Source organism: Abramis brama (genome assembly GCF_963993115.1).
Source record: "Abramis brama genome assembly, chromosome: 13".
Lineage (NCBI taxonomy): Eukaryota > Metazoa > Chordata > Actinopteri > Cypriniformes > Leuciscidae > Abramis > Abramis brama.
In genome coordinates, this window is record NC_139975.1 from 32,483,129 (window position 1) to 32,501,705 (window position 18,577).

Below are 18,577 nucleotides of genomic sequence, written 5' to 3' on the forward strand. Positions count from 1 at the left end.
AAGCAAGAACTGACAAAATGTAAAATGTGTACCTTGAATACAATGTAAGTCGCTTTGGATAAAAGCGTCTGCCAAATGCATAAATGTAAATGCAGTCAGCTCTGGACCGGATTCTGACTCTCAAGGTGGCACTTTTGTTAGCGTTGGCCTCTCTCAAGCGTGTGGGGGATCTGCAGGCTCTTTCTGTGAGTGAGCCTTGTATGGAGTTTGCCCCAGGTCTTGTGAAGGTGTTTCTACGGCCTAGACCTGGTTAAGTTTTGTCCAGGTCATTCCGCTCTCAAGTGGTTGTGCTTCACTTTTTTGCCCCCCTCCTTTTTCCTCTGCTGAGGAGAAGCATAATTTGCTTTGCCCTGTTCGGGCTTTAAAGGCATACGTGGACCGCTCTGGCCAAGTGGTGCAAGTCGTCTCAGTTGTTTGTATGCTTTGGGGCTGGCCACAGAGGGCTCGCCGCCTCTAAGCACAGGGTCTCTCACTGGGTGAGAGACGCAATTTCCCTGGCTTATGAGGTGCGGAAGCTTCCTTCACCTCTGGGCATTAAAGCTCACTCTATTAGTAGTATCGCGTCCTCCCAGGCTCTTTTCAAGGGAGTTCCTTTAGAGGATATCTGTGTGGCGGCAGGTTGGTCCTCTCCGCACACTTTTATTAGGCTTTATAACTTGGATTTAGATGCGGCCCCAGGTTCCCGGGTTCTTTCTGTATGAACTGGTTGCCTAGGTCCTAGTTGAGTCTAGTCTGGCAAAAAAAAGAAAAAAAAAGAAGTTATAGGAAAGTTCCTTGTTGGCCCAGATCCGGCAGCGCTTAGCTTGGCGTGTGTGGTATATCGTTCCCATTGCATCATCGCTACGCAGCGTCGAGTGAACCTCACATACTCACGTAACCCATGTTCTCTGAATAGGGAACGAGACGCTGCGTTCGCTGCCAAGCTCCTTTTGCTGCCTAGGGGCTTCTTCTTCTTCATCATTGGAAAATCTGAGGAGCAGATGGCATGTTCACTATATAAAGGGTGAGTGACGTAGCGCTGCTGAGGAGGCGCCTGCGCCATCAGGCCAATGAATTGGCGAGATTCCGCCCTGAGGGCGTTCCCATTACGTCATCGCTACGCAGCGTCTCGTTCCCTCTTCAGAGAACATGGGCTACGCGAGTAACCCGAGACGCTTTCAGATATTCCAAGAAATGACAGGAAATTATCATGTTCCATATAAGAAAATTTTAAAGACCCCCTGTGGTGAAAACCTAGTTTTAATGTTGTTTATATGTCTATGTGGTGTTTTTAATATTCTTTATGACAAACCATGTGCAAATTCATATGTCAACACCATGGCTGAGTATTTTCTCCTTAAAACTGCAGTGAACCAAAGACAGTCTCAAAAACACGCTTTGAAATCGCTGGTGTTTCTGACGTCACAAACTACCTTGGTAACCAATCAGATCAACGTGCCGGCGGGCTTTAGCATATCATTAACAGCGAACTAGCAGGGGGAGTCTCGAGAGATGCCAGTTTATTCTGGTATATTTTTCTGTTGATAGGAAAAATCAGGTACATTCAGCAATATAGTGGGTGAATTATGTATATGATGTATATACAATGTTATGATGAACCATATGTCTTTCTCCACTGACATTCTGAGTTGTTCAAAGCGTTTCTAGAAGGCAGCTGCCTAAAACATGGTTTGTGTAACATTACCAACAAATTATTAGCTGTTTGATAACAGTCAAGCAAAAGGCTAATCATATTAATTACCATTATGTGTCCAATGTTGTAGAGAGCGATACATAAAAAATTACACTTTCATTTGTGTTTAAATATGAGTTTTAAGCAACAAAATGACTGACTACAGGGGGAGTTTAAGTAAAGAGAGTTTGATTTCCCATGGCACCTGTTAAACGGATCACACACTTAAAACCCCCAGGGCCATATTTTAACGATCTAAGTGCATGGTCTAAAGCGCAGGGCGCAAGTGCACTTAGGGTGTGTCCAAATCCACTTTTGCTAGTTTAACGACGGTCTAAAAGGGTTGTCCCTATTCTCTTAATGAGTAATGGGTGTGTTTTGAGTGTAATGTGCAATAAACCAATCAGAGTCTCATCTCCCATTCCCTTTAAAATCCAGTTGCCCTCGCGCTATGGCGGATTCGCTATTTACATGACGTAATTTGCAAGTGGAAAGACTGAACGCGTCTCCAGAGAGGAAACGGATCTGCTCGTGCGCGAGGTTAAATCGTGCAAGCAGACCATCTACAGGACAAGCCAGTTCCACAATATCTTTATGTAGCCTACATTGTAATCCTTTTATTTTTAATAATTGCCATGTTTGTGTGCTGCTGTGCATCCCTGTGTATGTAATAAGCAGTGTGTGTGTGTGTGTAATAAGCAGAGTGTACGCGCGTTGTGCACCTGCCTATAGGCTCATATTACTAATGTGCCCTTTAAAAAAAAAAAAAAAAAATGTTTTTGTTGCTCTATTTCAGTTGCTCAAAATAGCAACACACCAACAATGCGACTGAACACACCTCGTTTTCAGACCAGCAGCCCATGGGCGCACAGATGGGCACAAATGCATTTGCTATTTAAACAACGTGGCGCAGGACGTGAAAATGAAAACTGCATCGGGCTGGAGCTAGCAAAAAACACTTGCATCATGCCTGGCGCTGCATTGCTCCGGTTGTATGAAAGGGCCCTTGATGTTCAAACCTTGCAACTGAGGGAGACAACCAATCTTCCTAACCCCAACCCTAACCCTGAATAAAAACATGGCTGATTCTGAATTCAGCAGCTGCAATTTGAGCACATTTGACTATCAAAAGTAGAAACACAAAGAGTGTGTGGATTACTGTTAGTGTATTTTAATTAAGATTTTGGATTACCCTCTTTACTGTGTTTGACTATTGCCTGTTCCTGAATCCTGTTTCTTTCCGTCTCACTCTGTTTGCCTCCTGCAGTACAACTCTAACCCCCTAATCCCATTAGATTGTTAAAGTGACACGTTAAACGCTCTCCAGAGCCTGTGAGCTTTTAAGAGATTTTAAGGCCTCGGTCTTTAGGATTTACCTCAGATGACTCGAGCTTTGTTTTATTTTTGAGTCTTACTTTTTCAGCCTGCTTCTGTTGCGGGTCTAATGGGGTAGTTTACTCAAAAACGACTTCTGTCATGACATGAGGGCAAGAGAATGATGAGAAAATGTTCATTTTCGGATGAACTATCCCTTTAAGTCTGTTATTAGCCTTTTATACACTGACCTCCAATTCAACATTCAGCCCTGAAACATTTCTTTGTAAAACAAGGTAGGCACAAATTATGTTTTAAATGACTAAAATGATTCATGGATAATGATGCTTATCTTTAATCTTTTAATTTTAATGTGTGTTCTATTACAAGTCTAAAACTGAGTTATACTACCAGAATTTATTCATTTAAAGTAGTTGGGTTGTATTCTGGGTTAGGCTGGTTTGTTTATCTACCAGATAAAGCTTTTCATTCACAATTTGTTTTAATGATTGAATAAATTATTATAGGATCTTCACTATAAAGCAAACTGAAAGTGAGGAGAGTTTTGAGAACATAAGTGAATAAGTGACAGACTAAGGGTACGTTTACACGACAACGATACAAGTAAAACTGAGAGGTTTTTCCTTTGAGTTTTCCGCGTACAGACAACACCATTGTCAAAACGATCCCCATTTTCAAAAACTTGCACGTAAAAAAACCCGTTTTTCAAAAGTTTGCGTTTTCAGGCACCCAAAACGGCGTTGTCGTGTAAACGACAAGTTTTACGTTCTTGGTTGAAAACGGTGTCGTGTAAACAGCCCCTTAATCTCCCTGTGTTCTCTGTCCTGTGCCAGTTTGTCATCAATTGTTGCCCTGTAAATGGTGTTCTCCTGTTATGTCCTGACCTGCCGCGTCCCGTCCCATCCATGCTGGTCTGTTTTCCCCAACAGGGTTTTTTTTTCTTTTTTTTTTCTCTTTTTTTGAATTAATAAAGGCCCACATTGCTCCGCGTCTTTGAGTCCTCGCTCCTCTTTCACCTCAACTCTGACACGTTCCCTCTTAATCGATTAACAGAAGTGTTCGCTTTCCATTGCAAAATCAACCAACAAACTTGCCAACTAATATTGCACTGGGAGAACATTTAGAGATTATTTTTGAAATACTTTGTCCTCAATTTTCTATTCTATTTTATTTGATAAATATATTTGTATTATATCAAACACATGTAATTATAACTATTGGTTTACATATTCAGATTTACTTATTGTATACTTATTTCCCGCTTGGCCTTCTACTGTAAAAACTAATTTTAGCCTGGCATGTCGCCACAAAATTCAAGGACTGAATGGATTCAAAGGTGCATCCTGAGAAGAGACCTATTCTTTATGCTCCATGGTGGCAGATCTAGCAAGGCTTCAGTGAAGCATTGGCTCTCAATGCATTTTAATATTTTTCCTCCCACGCTCCCATCACATCCTGGCTCTCTGGTAAGTGCTGCATATTGTATCTTACAGTTAGTCCCAGATGTCATTTATTCATCCTACCATAACCCCGAGATTATGATGGACAGATTGGTGCCTTTACGCAAACGTCAACACAGAAAGACCAGGTAGAGCCAATACTCCGCCAAAGACCCTCTGAGACTCATCAAAGAATGTGTGCATTCATATGCAATAATAACAGAGAGACACAAATCCTCCTGGGAATTGCATCAAATCCTTTCCAAAGCAGATATTGGCTCTTTGTAGCACTATTTACCATATTCACACATACAGAAGATTGACACATGAGATGTAGCACTGCCTCATGACAGGCCGTCATGCTCTCACGTGGTAAAATGACACATCCTGAGTGTAAACCCCAGATCACAAGCTAGTTTTCCTCTTGAAAAGGCACAAGCCCCTCCGTGCTTCCACTGCAGGGCCACTGCTTATAAATTATTGCGATGAGTTGACATACTCAGTATAGCAGGGCAGTAAAAGCTGTCACCATTGCTCTTCGCGAAGCTTAACTCAGCTGTTGAAACCCTCTGGAGGCCGGCTCCCATTCCCAGTCTGTGCCGGAACAGCTCGAGATCACAAAATTCAGATGGATTACGGCGGGCAGAAGTCTATAGCGCGGTTCTCCTGTCTGGGATCAGCTCTCGCTGCTGGTCTCTGAAGAACCGCAGTCCAGGAACTTATCTCGGCTATCAGTGTCAGCAGGGCCGGGGAGATTAGTTCAATTAGATCCAGTTTAGCCAATACATGCTGAGGTCGGAAAAGGGATTAAAAAACATGTGTGCTCCAGGAGCCAATAACACGGGATTCCCACTGTAATTTCCCTAATTCCTCTCCTGCCTACACGTTTTCACCCTTAAATCAGCTGCAATATTTAGGAGGGGTACAGATGGAGGCAAAGACGAGGTAAAGCACAGCATTTCATTGGCTCTTTGTAAAGACATAGATTAAGTTTTGGAGGACAAATCTTGAATAAATGCAGATCATAGAGTGCTGCAAGGATGAGGTATTTTTCAGGCATGATTCAAAATGTTGGTCAATAACATAAAATGCATTTGAATTATAATTAATATATGCATACAAAACAGTAATGAATCACTTGAAAGTTGCAAAATTTGGATTTGCCATCATACAGTCTGAGATATCGTTGTGTGTTGTTGTGGTTTGCATCTTTCTGCAGTAATACAAAAGCAACTGAAATAAATCCTTTTAGGTTTTTGTTGAGGAAACCAGGCTGATTTGACTTGATTTTGCTGTTGATTTACTGTTGCTGATTTTGACAACAGAGCGCAACTATAGGTTTCCAATCATTTTCTCAACTTTTCAAAGAAAAATTAGCTAACCTGAGCAGAGAAACGGTATTCTTTCTGTTGATGCCACAGTGGGACAGCTATATATAATCATATAAATTGTCTCATTCAATTTGACATGAAAATATATGTACGAATGTTTTTACGAAGGATATACATAAGGAAATATAAATTTGCACTGTTCATGTTTTATGAATGTGGTCCAGTGTGATCCCAGTGAACAACAGCACAATCATGAAGAGAGAAACACCAATCAGAATAGTAATTATTACAATTGAAACAACAATCTTAAACCCCACAATTGCTGACAACAAGCCAAATGTCTTTACCTTTATGACTCTCCAAAATTATATAAGCATGTTGGGGCTGAGTAGAAACCCTACATTTGATCTTATGATCATTTCTCAAATGTGCGTATGTGTGATTCAGAGAACGAAAATATGCACAAAAAAATATGCATCCGCCTCTCTTCCAGATGTGAAATCTGTAAATTGCAAATGAGCTTGAAATTGTGCGTAGCTGAATGGTTTCAGATCTCCGTTATGTAAACGCCCCTTTATTAATATCATTAACATATAAAAGAGCTCCACTTAACGTCCAGTGCTTTACTCGAGAACGACGAGCGGCAAGAATTGCTTAGATTTCCAAACTCCTGCAGTTCTCCGACTCTCTGGCACGAGGAAAAGTGTGTACGTCTGCTCAGACCCTGCAAATCACTTTCCACGTCAACGTTCTATAAATATGAATCTGGCGTGGATTTAGTGTATGCACACTCTAAGATCAAATCTGTGTGTATGCACGTTTTACAAATGATGCCCGTGAACTTTGGTTTCATACTTTTTAACATTTTATTAATTTATAAAAGTATATTTTGCACTATACTTAGATGCTATTTTACACTTATAATTATTGATAAATTCTAAATAGATGAATATCAATAAAACATGTTATTTGTTCAGTCTTAGACCCTTGTTTTCTTCAACTCATACATTGCCTGGCCAAAAAAAAGTGACTCTCGACTCTTGCATTGCCAAAAAATCTACATTAACATTTAACATTTAAATAACATTTATTTCCATCAAGAGGTTCATCAATTTTTGGTTTAAGTTCTTGTATTGTCAATGCAAGAGTCCAGCACTGTAAAGTCTCCTCCAGCACATCCCAAAGACTTTCAATGAATTTAAGCTCTGGACTCGATTCATGTGTGAAAATGATTCTTCATGCTCCTCGCAACCATTCTTTCATAATCTGAGTCTGATGAATCTTGATATTGTCATCCTGGAATATGATCATGATGTGTCTTCCTACATGGTTGTTTAAGCAATGAAAAGCTACACACTCCATCAATTAGGGTTAGAAGAACTGTTGCCAAACATATAACATGCTAGAAACATAATAATCACTGCAATAATTGTCCAATCATAGACTCTTAAGCATTTGCCAATTTAAATCCAAACAGCCACTTTTTTGTGTCTTTTTTGTGTCTCTCTCAAAGCCGGCTGGTTTGGTTTGAGGCTTAGAGCTCTATTGAAAGATTCTCAAAAATCCCTATGGAGAAAATGAATGGGAAAAATACTTTCAGAACACAGGCTGCTGAAAAAGTGGGTAGTTAGTGTTGCAGTCTATTGATTTATAGTAGCCATTTTGGTCTTTTTCAATAAAACAGAGCAATGACAACATAAATTGTGCGTAAAGAAAACTGAATTATGCTGCCCATGTTAAATGAAAGCTAAATATATTATGGATTAAATTTAGTGGCAGAACAGATTCATAAAAGCAAGCGAAACAAAAAAATTCTATGATGAGGTATTGTGCTATTGGAGCTAATACATTTAAATTAGCGCTAACGAGGACATTCCACTTCAGGGGCTGATTACCCTTCACAGACACACATCAAAGAGCCGCGCAGATCCATTAGAGAACAAAGAGAACGGGACAGTTGTGCTTAAATATCCGCTTAGCCATTCAGTCTACAGATCTGTCAGGTCATCCATGTGAAAAAGACACGGGTAGAGTGATGGACTTCAGGAATATGAATAAATCAGGGACTAGATTCCCGCCATCGGATGCTGGGGTTTATGGGTAGGGAAGAGACGTCAAACCAGCCAGACCGAGCATGAAACAGAGAGGAGGAGATGCAGACTTTACCTGCTCCAAGATGACATTGATTCTGTCCACTTCACAGTCGATGAGGAAGCGCTTCTCCTGTCTCCTGTCCATTTCCTCAATGATGCGCCGAAACTCTTGGGGGTCGGTTATGCTGCCCACCGAGCGCGCTGTAACTTGCCAGTTGTTCGCCACTGCTGCCTCCATTATGGCTTGAAGAATGGAAAATCCTAGCAGGAAAACAATCATTTTTGTGTTAGCTCACACTCCAGAGCTTCATGGGTGTTGACATGCTGTCACATAAAATACATTCAGAGTGCGTATTCAATTTTACACAAATGAAGTGTTATGTATATACACAAAGAGAATTAATGTGACTTTGTCATTTTGGATTAGATCTCTAGGTTGTCCTACAGCAGTTTAAAAACAACCGTGCAAAGTGCAAAAAATATTTGCAAAAAATATCTGCAATGCAACCTGAGTTGAATATAAAACAGATAGCGTCGGTCCCGCATTATGATTGGTCGATACAGCATTCCAGCAGTGTTCAAATACACATATAGTAACAGCTGTGAAACATCTGCATCACGCATCACTGGGCAGCACTCATAATACACCAAAAAATCCAGAAATTTAAATTAACTGGTTTTAGTCAAGTCAATTTTTTTATACATTTCTGAATCAAATGTATATAAAAAAGTTGGATTAATTGTATTATTATTAATACAGAGTGCAAATATAGTTAAATACACATTACTCTATGTGCAAATAGCGATCGATGCTATTTATACTATGTAAAAATAGTGGCAGACACTTATAGTACATTTAAAAATATATCAAAACAGTGTTTATGCTGCACCCAACCCTACCCGTTAGCACTATTATTTACCCGTTAGGCACTTTATTTCCACTTTTCAAATATTTCTTTTGATTTTTATACAATGAACACCTCTCCGAGCTGATGTGCAATGGGAAAAGAGAGAAGAATGAGTTCGGGAAAAGGGTGAGTATGTGTATTTGAGTAAATGTAATTAGTTACTTTATTTAAGTATCTTTTTGGCCAATTTGTACTTTTACTTACTATCAAAGATATTAGCAACTTTTACACTCTACTTGACATTTTTGTATAACTATATGGAATCTTTATCTTTATCTTTGGAATCTTCACTCAGCAATGGTGTCGACTTATGAATTTACACATGATTTGTCTTAAAGCATATTAAAAAAAAACACCACATAGACATATAAACAACATTAAAAGCTGGATTTTCACCACAGGGGGACTTTAAGCTCTTTTTGAGCACTTGAGCATAACTGAGACTTGAGGTTTTGTAGAAGTTATAGAGGATGTTGCGTCAATCTTGATTTAGCCTATTGCAACATTGAGGTGTTCAGTTTTATCTCAATTTTAGAAAATAAACATGTGATCAACTGTTTCTTGTTTTTCACTGGCATGTCTCTTAGGTGTTGAGGACTAAAGCATCTTTAAGCCTACATTCAGCATGTTAAAACTCTAAGACATTTACTCAAGTCGTATTGGAATTGGTGACTTTTAACTTGTTAAGGAGTCATTACTCTTTACACCTCTGGTTTTGTCTGGCTTAAGCAAGCATCGGTGGGTGGAGTTATCGTAAAGAGCCTCTGACAACAAGGCAGGCTATTTGCACTTGGTCATTATGTAGAATAGCACCCCTGGATCTTTTGAATATACCAAATTGACATTGACCGGCAGTGACTGACAGGTCTAAATTGGTTTGTATAGGATTTGCTAAAAGGATTAACTTAGTTCCTGTACACAGACCAGAACACATAATAAATAGCCATGAGCGCCAGCAAATACAGCTTAAGCATGTCATTATAAAGAAGACAAAATCCTTATTTGTAAATGCATTAGTGTGCTGTGATTAACTTTCGAAATAATATTGTTGGCACAGTTGTTGAAAAGACCAACTGTACTTCGTGGCAGTTTTTTTTTTTTTTTTCAGATATAAACATGCATTTTAAAAAAATGCTGATTTTAAAAGATGATATCCAGAGTAATTCACTGCGGATTATGCAAATGCGTTCATTCATGGCCGAGATCACGTGCCGTCGCCCCTCTAAAGCCTTATCTCAGGCGCTGAACACAGGCACGAATGCAACAAAGTCAACAGTTTTTGGCAACTCCTCTATACTGCAGATTGCTTGAACTTCTCCTTGGACTTCCTCTATTCAGGCTTTGCACGGCTCAGTTGCTCTGCCCGGCCCAGGTGGCGTGAAAAGCCCTGTGTCTGCTCTCCCAGCATGCAGCTGTCATCCTACCGCTCCGCACCACATTAAATGACTTTTCAGAAAAACGCTGCGCAAATGGTTGAAAAAAAATATGCACTTAATGACCCTCCTGCGACAGAAGAGCAAGACGCCCAAAGAAGAGACATGTCAGGCATCACAGGAGCGCTCCGGATGAATCGATGTGATGCTCGGCACGTCTCATCCCCATCTGAACAATGTGTCCAGTTCATAATATACGAGCGGCTGCACGTGTGTTTGCTCAGAGCCGGGAAGAGCTGCTTTTTCTGTGACTTGATAAAGTCTTAAAAATTAAGAATTATGGTTTATAATGTGCATTTACATGCACTCTCTAGCGCTCTGATGGGAGAATGAACTTGAGAAATGGGTTCTCAGCGTTTCATTATTTTTTTGCCTATACGCTACGGTAGGGAATACTCAGTTCGGTTTAATTCATTTACAGTCAACATGATGTATGCCTGTGGAAGAGACTTTAATATAAACTAATATGGTCCTACGGCAGTGTATCGTAAGACCTCTAAAAGCCATGAGAATGTCTCTGAAGATTCTGTTATCCAGGTAAACGTAGAATGTTTTAGTACAGGGATATACATGGACCCTAAAATAAGGAACCCCTTCCTAAAATATATGGCAGCATTTATAAAGACCTATCCTGTAGATACTGTTTAAGAAAATCTTGAATCATATAATAATTGAATAACATTTTCATTATTATTTTTTATATTGCCACTACACAAAGGCTAAAGCAAATTATTAAATTATATTTACTGTTTTAATATTTGTAACATTTTCTTTTTCTTTTTAAATCTGCCGATATTTTTCTTTGTATTGACTTGTTAATACAAGTTATACAAGATTCAACTCATTTTTTTAAGTCAGTTTAATGTAATTTAAGTTGAAATGACTTAAACATCCAAGTTGATTGTACTTAAAAATTTAAGGCCACAACTTCCCCCCCCCCAGTGAAGCTAAACTAAGGAATCTGAGTTATTAGTAATTAAGTAGTAATTAAAAAAGGGAAAACGGGAACTGAACTCGACAGTGCACAACATCCAGGTAAGGACAGCAACCGTTAATGAACATAGGAAACCCAGAAAGAAAACAAGCTAACAAGACACACCTGGGAACAATCAAGACTAACCAATGAGAAAAAACTACAAATAACTACAAACATGGCACTCGGGACAGGAAGTAACATAAAATTACAAACACAGCACAGGGAACATGTAACACTCAGTAGCACATATTTTCATCTTCATCTAAACCAACAAACGGTTCAACATAGAGACCAAGATGATGAATTAAAAAAAAAAAAGTTGCAAAAGAAAATTTGGTCCCCAAAAAAGCCTTTCAGTGACCAAATTTCTGTTGGTATCCAGACAGTTGATTGACCCCATTGACTTCAATAGTATTTTTTTTCTTACTATGGAAGTCAATAGGGTCCATTCTTCAGAATATCTTCTTTTGTGTTCAGCAGAAGAAAGAACATTTTTTTCGTTACAGTTTAAAATTCTAAAGAAATATTTTCCGCTATACAAAAAAAAGAAAAAAAAAAGAAAAAGTTATACCTTTTTTATACCTTTTATATATATTTTGTGGAATGGAAAGTTTCCATTGTTTTTAAAGGTTCTTCATTGAACCACAGATGCCAATAAATAACCTATATTTTTAAGAGTTTAGCAAAAAAAAAAAAAACTTGTCATCTCTTAGATGGCTGGAATATTTAAGAAAGTATCCAGGACCTTCAGCAAACACAACATACACTTCAAACAGGCTAAATCACTCATAAACCTGAAGAGCAAACCGAGCAACGTCATACATGCAGCAGTGTGATGAGGACGATACACCAGCACACCAAACCACCTCTGTGAGCGCATGTCAACACACAGAAGGGCAAAGCCCTCGGGACACACAGCAGTGCATCTGCATCTAAAGGACAAGGACCGCACGTTTCAGGACAGTGAGGTGAAGATTTTGGACAGAAAGCATATATGGTTTCAGGAAGGAGGCCACCTGTGTGAAAGTGGAACAGCCGACAGCGACACCGCTTCACAGAACGCACCGTCAGATTCATACCTGTGATCCTGTGACTTCACCATTAATGAGCCGTTACTTCATATCTTTATGTGACTATATATCAGTGGCGAGCGGTGACTTTTTTAACCGGGTATGCCGGGTGCGCTTTATTACAAATGCAGCTGGTGCAGATGCGTTGGATGCGTTCACTGCTTAGTTGCTTAGCCTACTCATGACACACAGCAACACAGCTAAAGTTTTATAATATATTAATATATGTGACCTTTAATTGAGAGTAGCCCACATTTACCTGTTGATGCCTTCACAAGCACCCGTAAAAGCAGTTGTGTTTGATTTGAGTCAGGCGTGACGTGCAAAAGGGACAAAATATGCTGTATTTTTGTAATTCGCTAGTTGACACTATTATCGCAGAAACGACATGCTTCAGCTTTAAAACGGTACAGCGCATCGGCTGAGGACACGCATCTAAATCAGAGACGACAAACAAGAAACATCATGGCAGGTTTCAATTTAAATGTATGCAAGAAGTGTTTTTTATTGAGATAAATATAAGCATAAAATAATCAATTTTAGAAGCCTATTATAAATTAAATGTAAGTAAAATATATTAAGAATAAATCTAATTAGGTCTAGCCTATAGGCTAATAAAAAAAAAGTCTTTAAAAATATGTTGAAATAATGCAAACTGATGACTTTAACAAACGCATGATTAACAGCCTCAGAAGTTTTCTTTAACAATAAATATTCTCAATGGAGAAATGAAAATGGTTTCAGTTATCACTTTTTTCCCCACTTGCTTTAGTCTATTTAGTTTTGTATCAAATACAATGTGACAGTAGGAGGTGTCCATGAGCTAGGAGCAGGAGCAATTTTTGGTAAGTATTCTGATTATTTTGTCATTTTGTCTCCACGTCCCCCTGATTGCCCGCGAGCTTCTCCTCCTGTCTGTACTGTAATTTCTCTACTGTGCGACAGAGAGTCGCGTGGTTATGACGCAATCGTTAGCCTATTTTTACAAAGACGGCTTCTACGGGGCCATAACGTAAGATACAAGGTAATGGAGCCTTTTATACTTTGTCGTGTTTCTTTAGGAATAAACAATGGATAAATGGAGTCTTTAAATGCCTCAGATGTGAAGTTATTCGCTGTCAAAGTGACGCCAAAATGAATGGGAGTCAATGAAATGCTAACAGCAGGTGATGGCTTGTTAGCCAATGGATGTCCGCATAGAAGGTACACTTTCCGGATGCTGGATTACCCCCTTGTTAAATCCCCCATAGGCCAACAAACCAATGAGAACGCGGGACAGTGATGACGACACATAACAACAGAGCATACGCGGCAAAGCTGCTGTGGATCTGCTTACCCAGAACAATCAGTGAGTGGCATTTGAAGAAAATTACCGTCGTTTGGCACATACATAAATGACGGAAAGTTCCATACGTATAATTGCCAACATTTTATCGTGTAAGCTTTATGGTACACCTCAAACAAGGGGATTTATAGTAATTTATAGTGTTAATGTTAATAAGCAAGTCCACGAATGGCTTGGGTATGCAGAGCATTCATAGCTTATATAGCTTATATGGATACGCCACTGATATATAAGTTTGGGATCGGTAAGATTTTTAATGTTTTTAAAAGAAGTCTCTTCTGCTCATCAAGGCTGCATTTATTTGATTAAAAAACTGTAATTTATTCCTGTGATCAAAGCTGAATTTTCAGCATCATTACTCCAGTCTTCAGTGTCACATGATCCTTCAGAAATCATTCTAATATGATGATTTGATGCTCAAGAAACATTTATGATTATTATCAATGTTGAAAACAGTCATGTACAATTTTTTTCAGGAACAACATTCCAATCAACCAATCAGATTTGAGGGACAATATTACAGTTTATGTCAAGTTTAAGTTTACAACCAGGTTTAGGTGCTTCTACATCAGTGTTATTCACTGTTAATCATTTCAATCTGATTTTAGGAGAAGTTATGGGTAGGGTTGGGTTTAGGGGTAGGACTACATTTTCAGACAGGAATGTTGATCCAGGAACATGTTTTACTTGGCAAAATCATAGTGACCTTCTTTCTAAATAAAACAATTTATTAAAAAAACGAAACAACCTTGACCCTAAAGTTTGAACAGTGAGGTATATAAAGAAGTCTGCTTTACAACTAGTCCATCATTTAAAATAAATAATAATGGTTAATAAATCTTGGTGTGGGGTTTGACCTGACATGCCAAAAAAAAAAAAACCTGTCCTGGTCACCTGATCTGAACAATGTATTTCTATTCAAGTGCAATATGGCAGATCAAGTGAGATTTTTGAGAACTCTTGAAGAGTTCTCACTAGACTGTAAAGAGCAACAGGAGGATTTCAAGAGACGGTCACATTACAAGGGGAAGAAATTCTGCTGTCAGTCCCTGGGGAGATCTCCAAATATCAGTGCTGGAATACCATCAAATCCTCAAAGAAACAACAAAGAACCCTCGGGGAACCGCCAAGGATCCGCAGACCTCTTCTTCTATTGATAATGACTTTGATCATGCATCACCATCAGTGGCATTTATGGGTTTTGACTATAAAGGTTCTGACTACAAAAATGCAGTCCTTTTAAACACCACTGGTTTTTGCACAGCATTAACCGAACAGAAGGTTCAGGATTGAATAAAATAGTGTTACGCTATAGTGATGCTTTTCGAGGCTTAATCTTAAAGGCTTATACTTCTGCATCGGACCTACGCCAGAGCCTCTACGCTGTAGGCAACGCGTTGGTTTTCATTTATACTTCTGGGTCGTTGTCTGCGTTGACACGCAATTACACATGCAGAGGGAGCATGTGAAACCCAAGGGAGCGGTTCTAGCAGACCAATCACAGCGCTTGCGTCCGCTAAGAATTGAGAGGACATTTTTGGGGAGGTGCACGTCAGGGTACGCGTGCTACACTCAGCCTACGACGTAGCTACGACTTGAGTTCGACACAGAACTATAAATTGGGCTTAACCGTATACACTGTAAGAAATAAATCCATATAAAAAGGGAAAGGACATAATCCATTAAGTTTACAGACATTTCCTTCAACCCTAAAACACAATGCAATGCGTACGTGTGAAACACCTGTGTAAAATCAAGAAAATGCCTTCATTTAGGGAACTTCTTGAAGCGTGCATGTGAAAAGTTGCATGTGTGGTGTTTGCTACATAAGACTATCCTGACACAGTCAAATGAAAGTCAAATCAGATGTTAGGAGCCATTCATACTGAAAACCAGACAATTGTCACACAACTGTACATCTTTTATTGTGAAAAACACGATTAATAGGAGCACTATCTCTCATTGGCTGCCTGACAGAATCTGAATGAGTACAATGGAATTCACTGAAGATTCATCAAAAGATTCCATGCCGGTCTGGATCCACATTTGTATGGAAATTAATAGATGAAATCTGACTAAACATTCTCCAAAGAATTTGACTTTTCACTTCTTCAAAGTCAGCACAAAAGTTTCCCGCCGACATTAAAACCCAAGACGGACAAACTCTGACAGGTCTGATAAAGCTGTGTGCACCTATAAACAGAGACCCAGCTGAGCAGAGCGCAGTTATCAATACACATAATGGCTTATTCACTCTTTTAGCTGTTTTTGACAGTTAATTAGAGTGGCAAAGTTAATTGACTTTGAGACTGAATTGGAATGATTCTATGACTCGCCTGCTGGATTTGCATATGCATCCTGTAGTGAGTCATTCCCCCCCAAAAAAACCCAAAAAGTCCCTGTCCTTGCCAATGATAATTTACAGCAGACGGGCCATCCACCCTTGCCAGTCGCCATCCAGGGCATTAGTGGACCAGAAGAACTGCATCTGCTCGAGCTGAACAGGCACTGGTATCGTTGGCACAGTCGTTGTGTTTTATTGATATCTCTCTGACCTCTATCTGCACCCCCATAAACTACATCCGCTTCTTTAGGTAAATAAGGCACAGCTGGGTGGGATTGCAGCAAAAGTAATACTGGCGAGAACATAAATTCTGACGACAAGTCTTCCGTATTGTGATCTATAAATTTGTTGCCTGGTGAAATGTGGGTGGTGTGGGCAGTTTCTGATTGCTCTGCTAAGTGCTAATCATCGCTTTGAGTCTGGTTCATTTTAATACGCTGTAAAAACCTTGGGCATAGTGGCACTGGAGAGCAAGCGGTCGGACGGCTATCTGCTGATTCACAGGCTGAGGACTGAAACCTCTTACTCAGAGTTTGCCATTACTCTGTTTTTGAAAATGTCTTCCCCAACAGGATTGAGCCGGTTTCACGTGATTTCTCCCTGATGTTAATGAGATTAAGTGGAAAACAATCTATGAGGTAATTTCATAGGGGTCTCCTCTATAGTTTCAGAAGGGATCTCAGCAATGTGTCAAACTGCCCTCAGATTTTCTGAACACATTTCTTATCATATACTTCCAAGACAAATAATCTCAGCTATGCTATTTACATTAATGTCAAAGAGTAATCAATCCAGTATTTTAAATAGAATTTTACATAATGTCACGTTCTGGGTTTTGTTTCTTGCTCTTGGTTCTCGTCTTGTTATGTGATTCCCTGTTTGTCGTGTGATCCTGCCATGTGTCTTGTCATTGGTTAATCGTCTGATTATTATTCACAGGTGTCCCTTGTCTTGTCGTTAGTCTTGTGTATTTAAGCCCTCATGTTTGCCCTGTGTCTTTGTCTAGTATTGCATGTTCTATGTCCCAGATCCGGTTTCTTGTTTTCTAGTCTTGGTTTGTGTTCCTGTTTTAGTTTAGAGTTTCCCATGCCTGGTCATGCTTTTGTTTTGTATTTGTTTTATGTTTGATGATTAAATTGCATTTGGGTTCTCCACATCTTTCCTCCAGTGATTTTGTTACACATAAAACACCAAATAAATTAAATTAAATTAAATTAAATTAAATTAAATTAAATTAAATTAAATTAAATTAAATTAAATTAAATTAAATTAAATTAAATTAAATTAATTTTTTATAATCTTTAATTACATTATTGCTTTGGATTAAAATAATTATAATATAATTTAAAAGATCGTTGCCTTTTTAAGTATACATTTATTGAAGTCTTGGATGATCAACTAATACTGTTTTACAGGGGGAAAACAATACATAAATACATAAAAGCATAAATAAATGTAAAAAAATAATAATAATAGTAACACAAAGCACATACACTGCCTGGCCCCAAAAAAGTTGCGGTTTGGATTTAAGTAGACAAAGATCTTGTATTGTCAGAGCAAGAGTCCAGCACTCTGTAAAGTCTCCTCCAGCACATCCCAAAGACTCTCAATGAATTTAAGCCTGGACTATATTTAAGCCTATGTGAAAATGATTCTTCATGTTCCTCCCAACCATTCTTTCACAGTCTGAGCCTGATGAATCTTGACATTGTCATCCTATAATATGAACGTGATGTGTCTTCCTACATGGTTGTTTAAGAAATGAAAAGCTACACACTCCATCAATTAGGGTTAGAAGAACTGTTGCCAAACATATAACATGCTAGAAACATAATAATCACTGCAATAATGATCCAATCATAGACTCTTAAGCATTTGCCAATTTAAATCCAAACATCACTACTATAGTTCAGTCTTCTGTGACTGAGGAGCATTTGATTCTGATCCACAGTTTCTAATCATGTTACTGTGCAATTTAACAGTTCCTTTAAAGAAAACAGTAGATAAAAGCAATTCACAATGTCATAATTCATTCCAGTTCATGTTTTTACTATTTTAAGAGCACATTTTACTGAAAATCCTGAATAAAGCTTAACCAAAGGCAGTGGAGATTAGCGAATGGTTACTTGTCTCCAAATGCTCCTAAGGAGAAACATCTGAGACAAAGTTAGCTGAGAAGTCTTGTGAGCTGTGAAAGAGTAATACAAGGGACAGGATTCAAACAGAGCTCATGTGTTTGTTTGTTGTTTTGATGTTGTTTGTACTGGACTGGTCTATGCTTATTCATTCAAATCTCCCAGTAAACAGCGCGCTGTGACTCTGAAATGTCCTGATGTCTCACTATAGGACAGACGCAGAAATCCGAGTGTGGGAATCCAGCGGTAAGTAAGCGTCCTTTCCTCTGTACTCTTAACTAGATCTTAACAAGATGAAGTTTGAAGCATTACCCATGGAGGCTTAGCTGTAATTGAATTTAGTTGTTTCTAATCTCTTCTCTGCTCTTGTGCTGCTCGCGGTGGCTAATTGAAACGCCACGGCCGGTATGGGCCGCTTGTGATGCGAGCCGTGACGGCTCTGCCACCTCCAGAGCGCCGTTTCAGAGAGGTTGCTTAGCATCCGTTCTGTGACGAG

At 39.0% G+C, this 18,577-nt stretch overlaps 1 protein-coding gene across 2 annotated transcripts in view; it reads right to left on the reverse strand.

Annotated features, from left to right (window-relative positions):
* Positions 1-18,577, reverse strand: part of gria3b (glutamate receptor, ionotropic, AMPA 3b) — a 151,553-nt gene that overhangs the window by 65,786 nt on the left and 67,190 nt on the right. For both annotated transcript variants that reach the window (XM_084133744.1, XM_084133743.1), the window contains exon 4: positions 7,944-8,131. In XM_084133744.1, the coding sequence (XP_083989870.1) occupies positions 7,944-8,131 (188 nt within the window). The remainder of the gene's footprint in view (positions 1-7,943; positions 8,132-18,577) is intronic.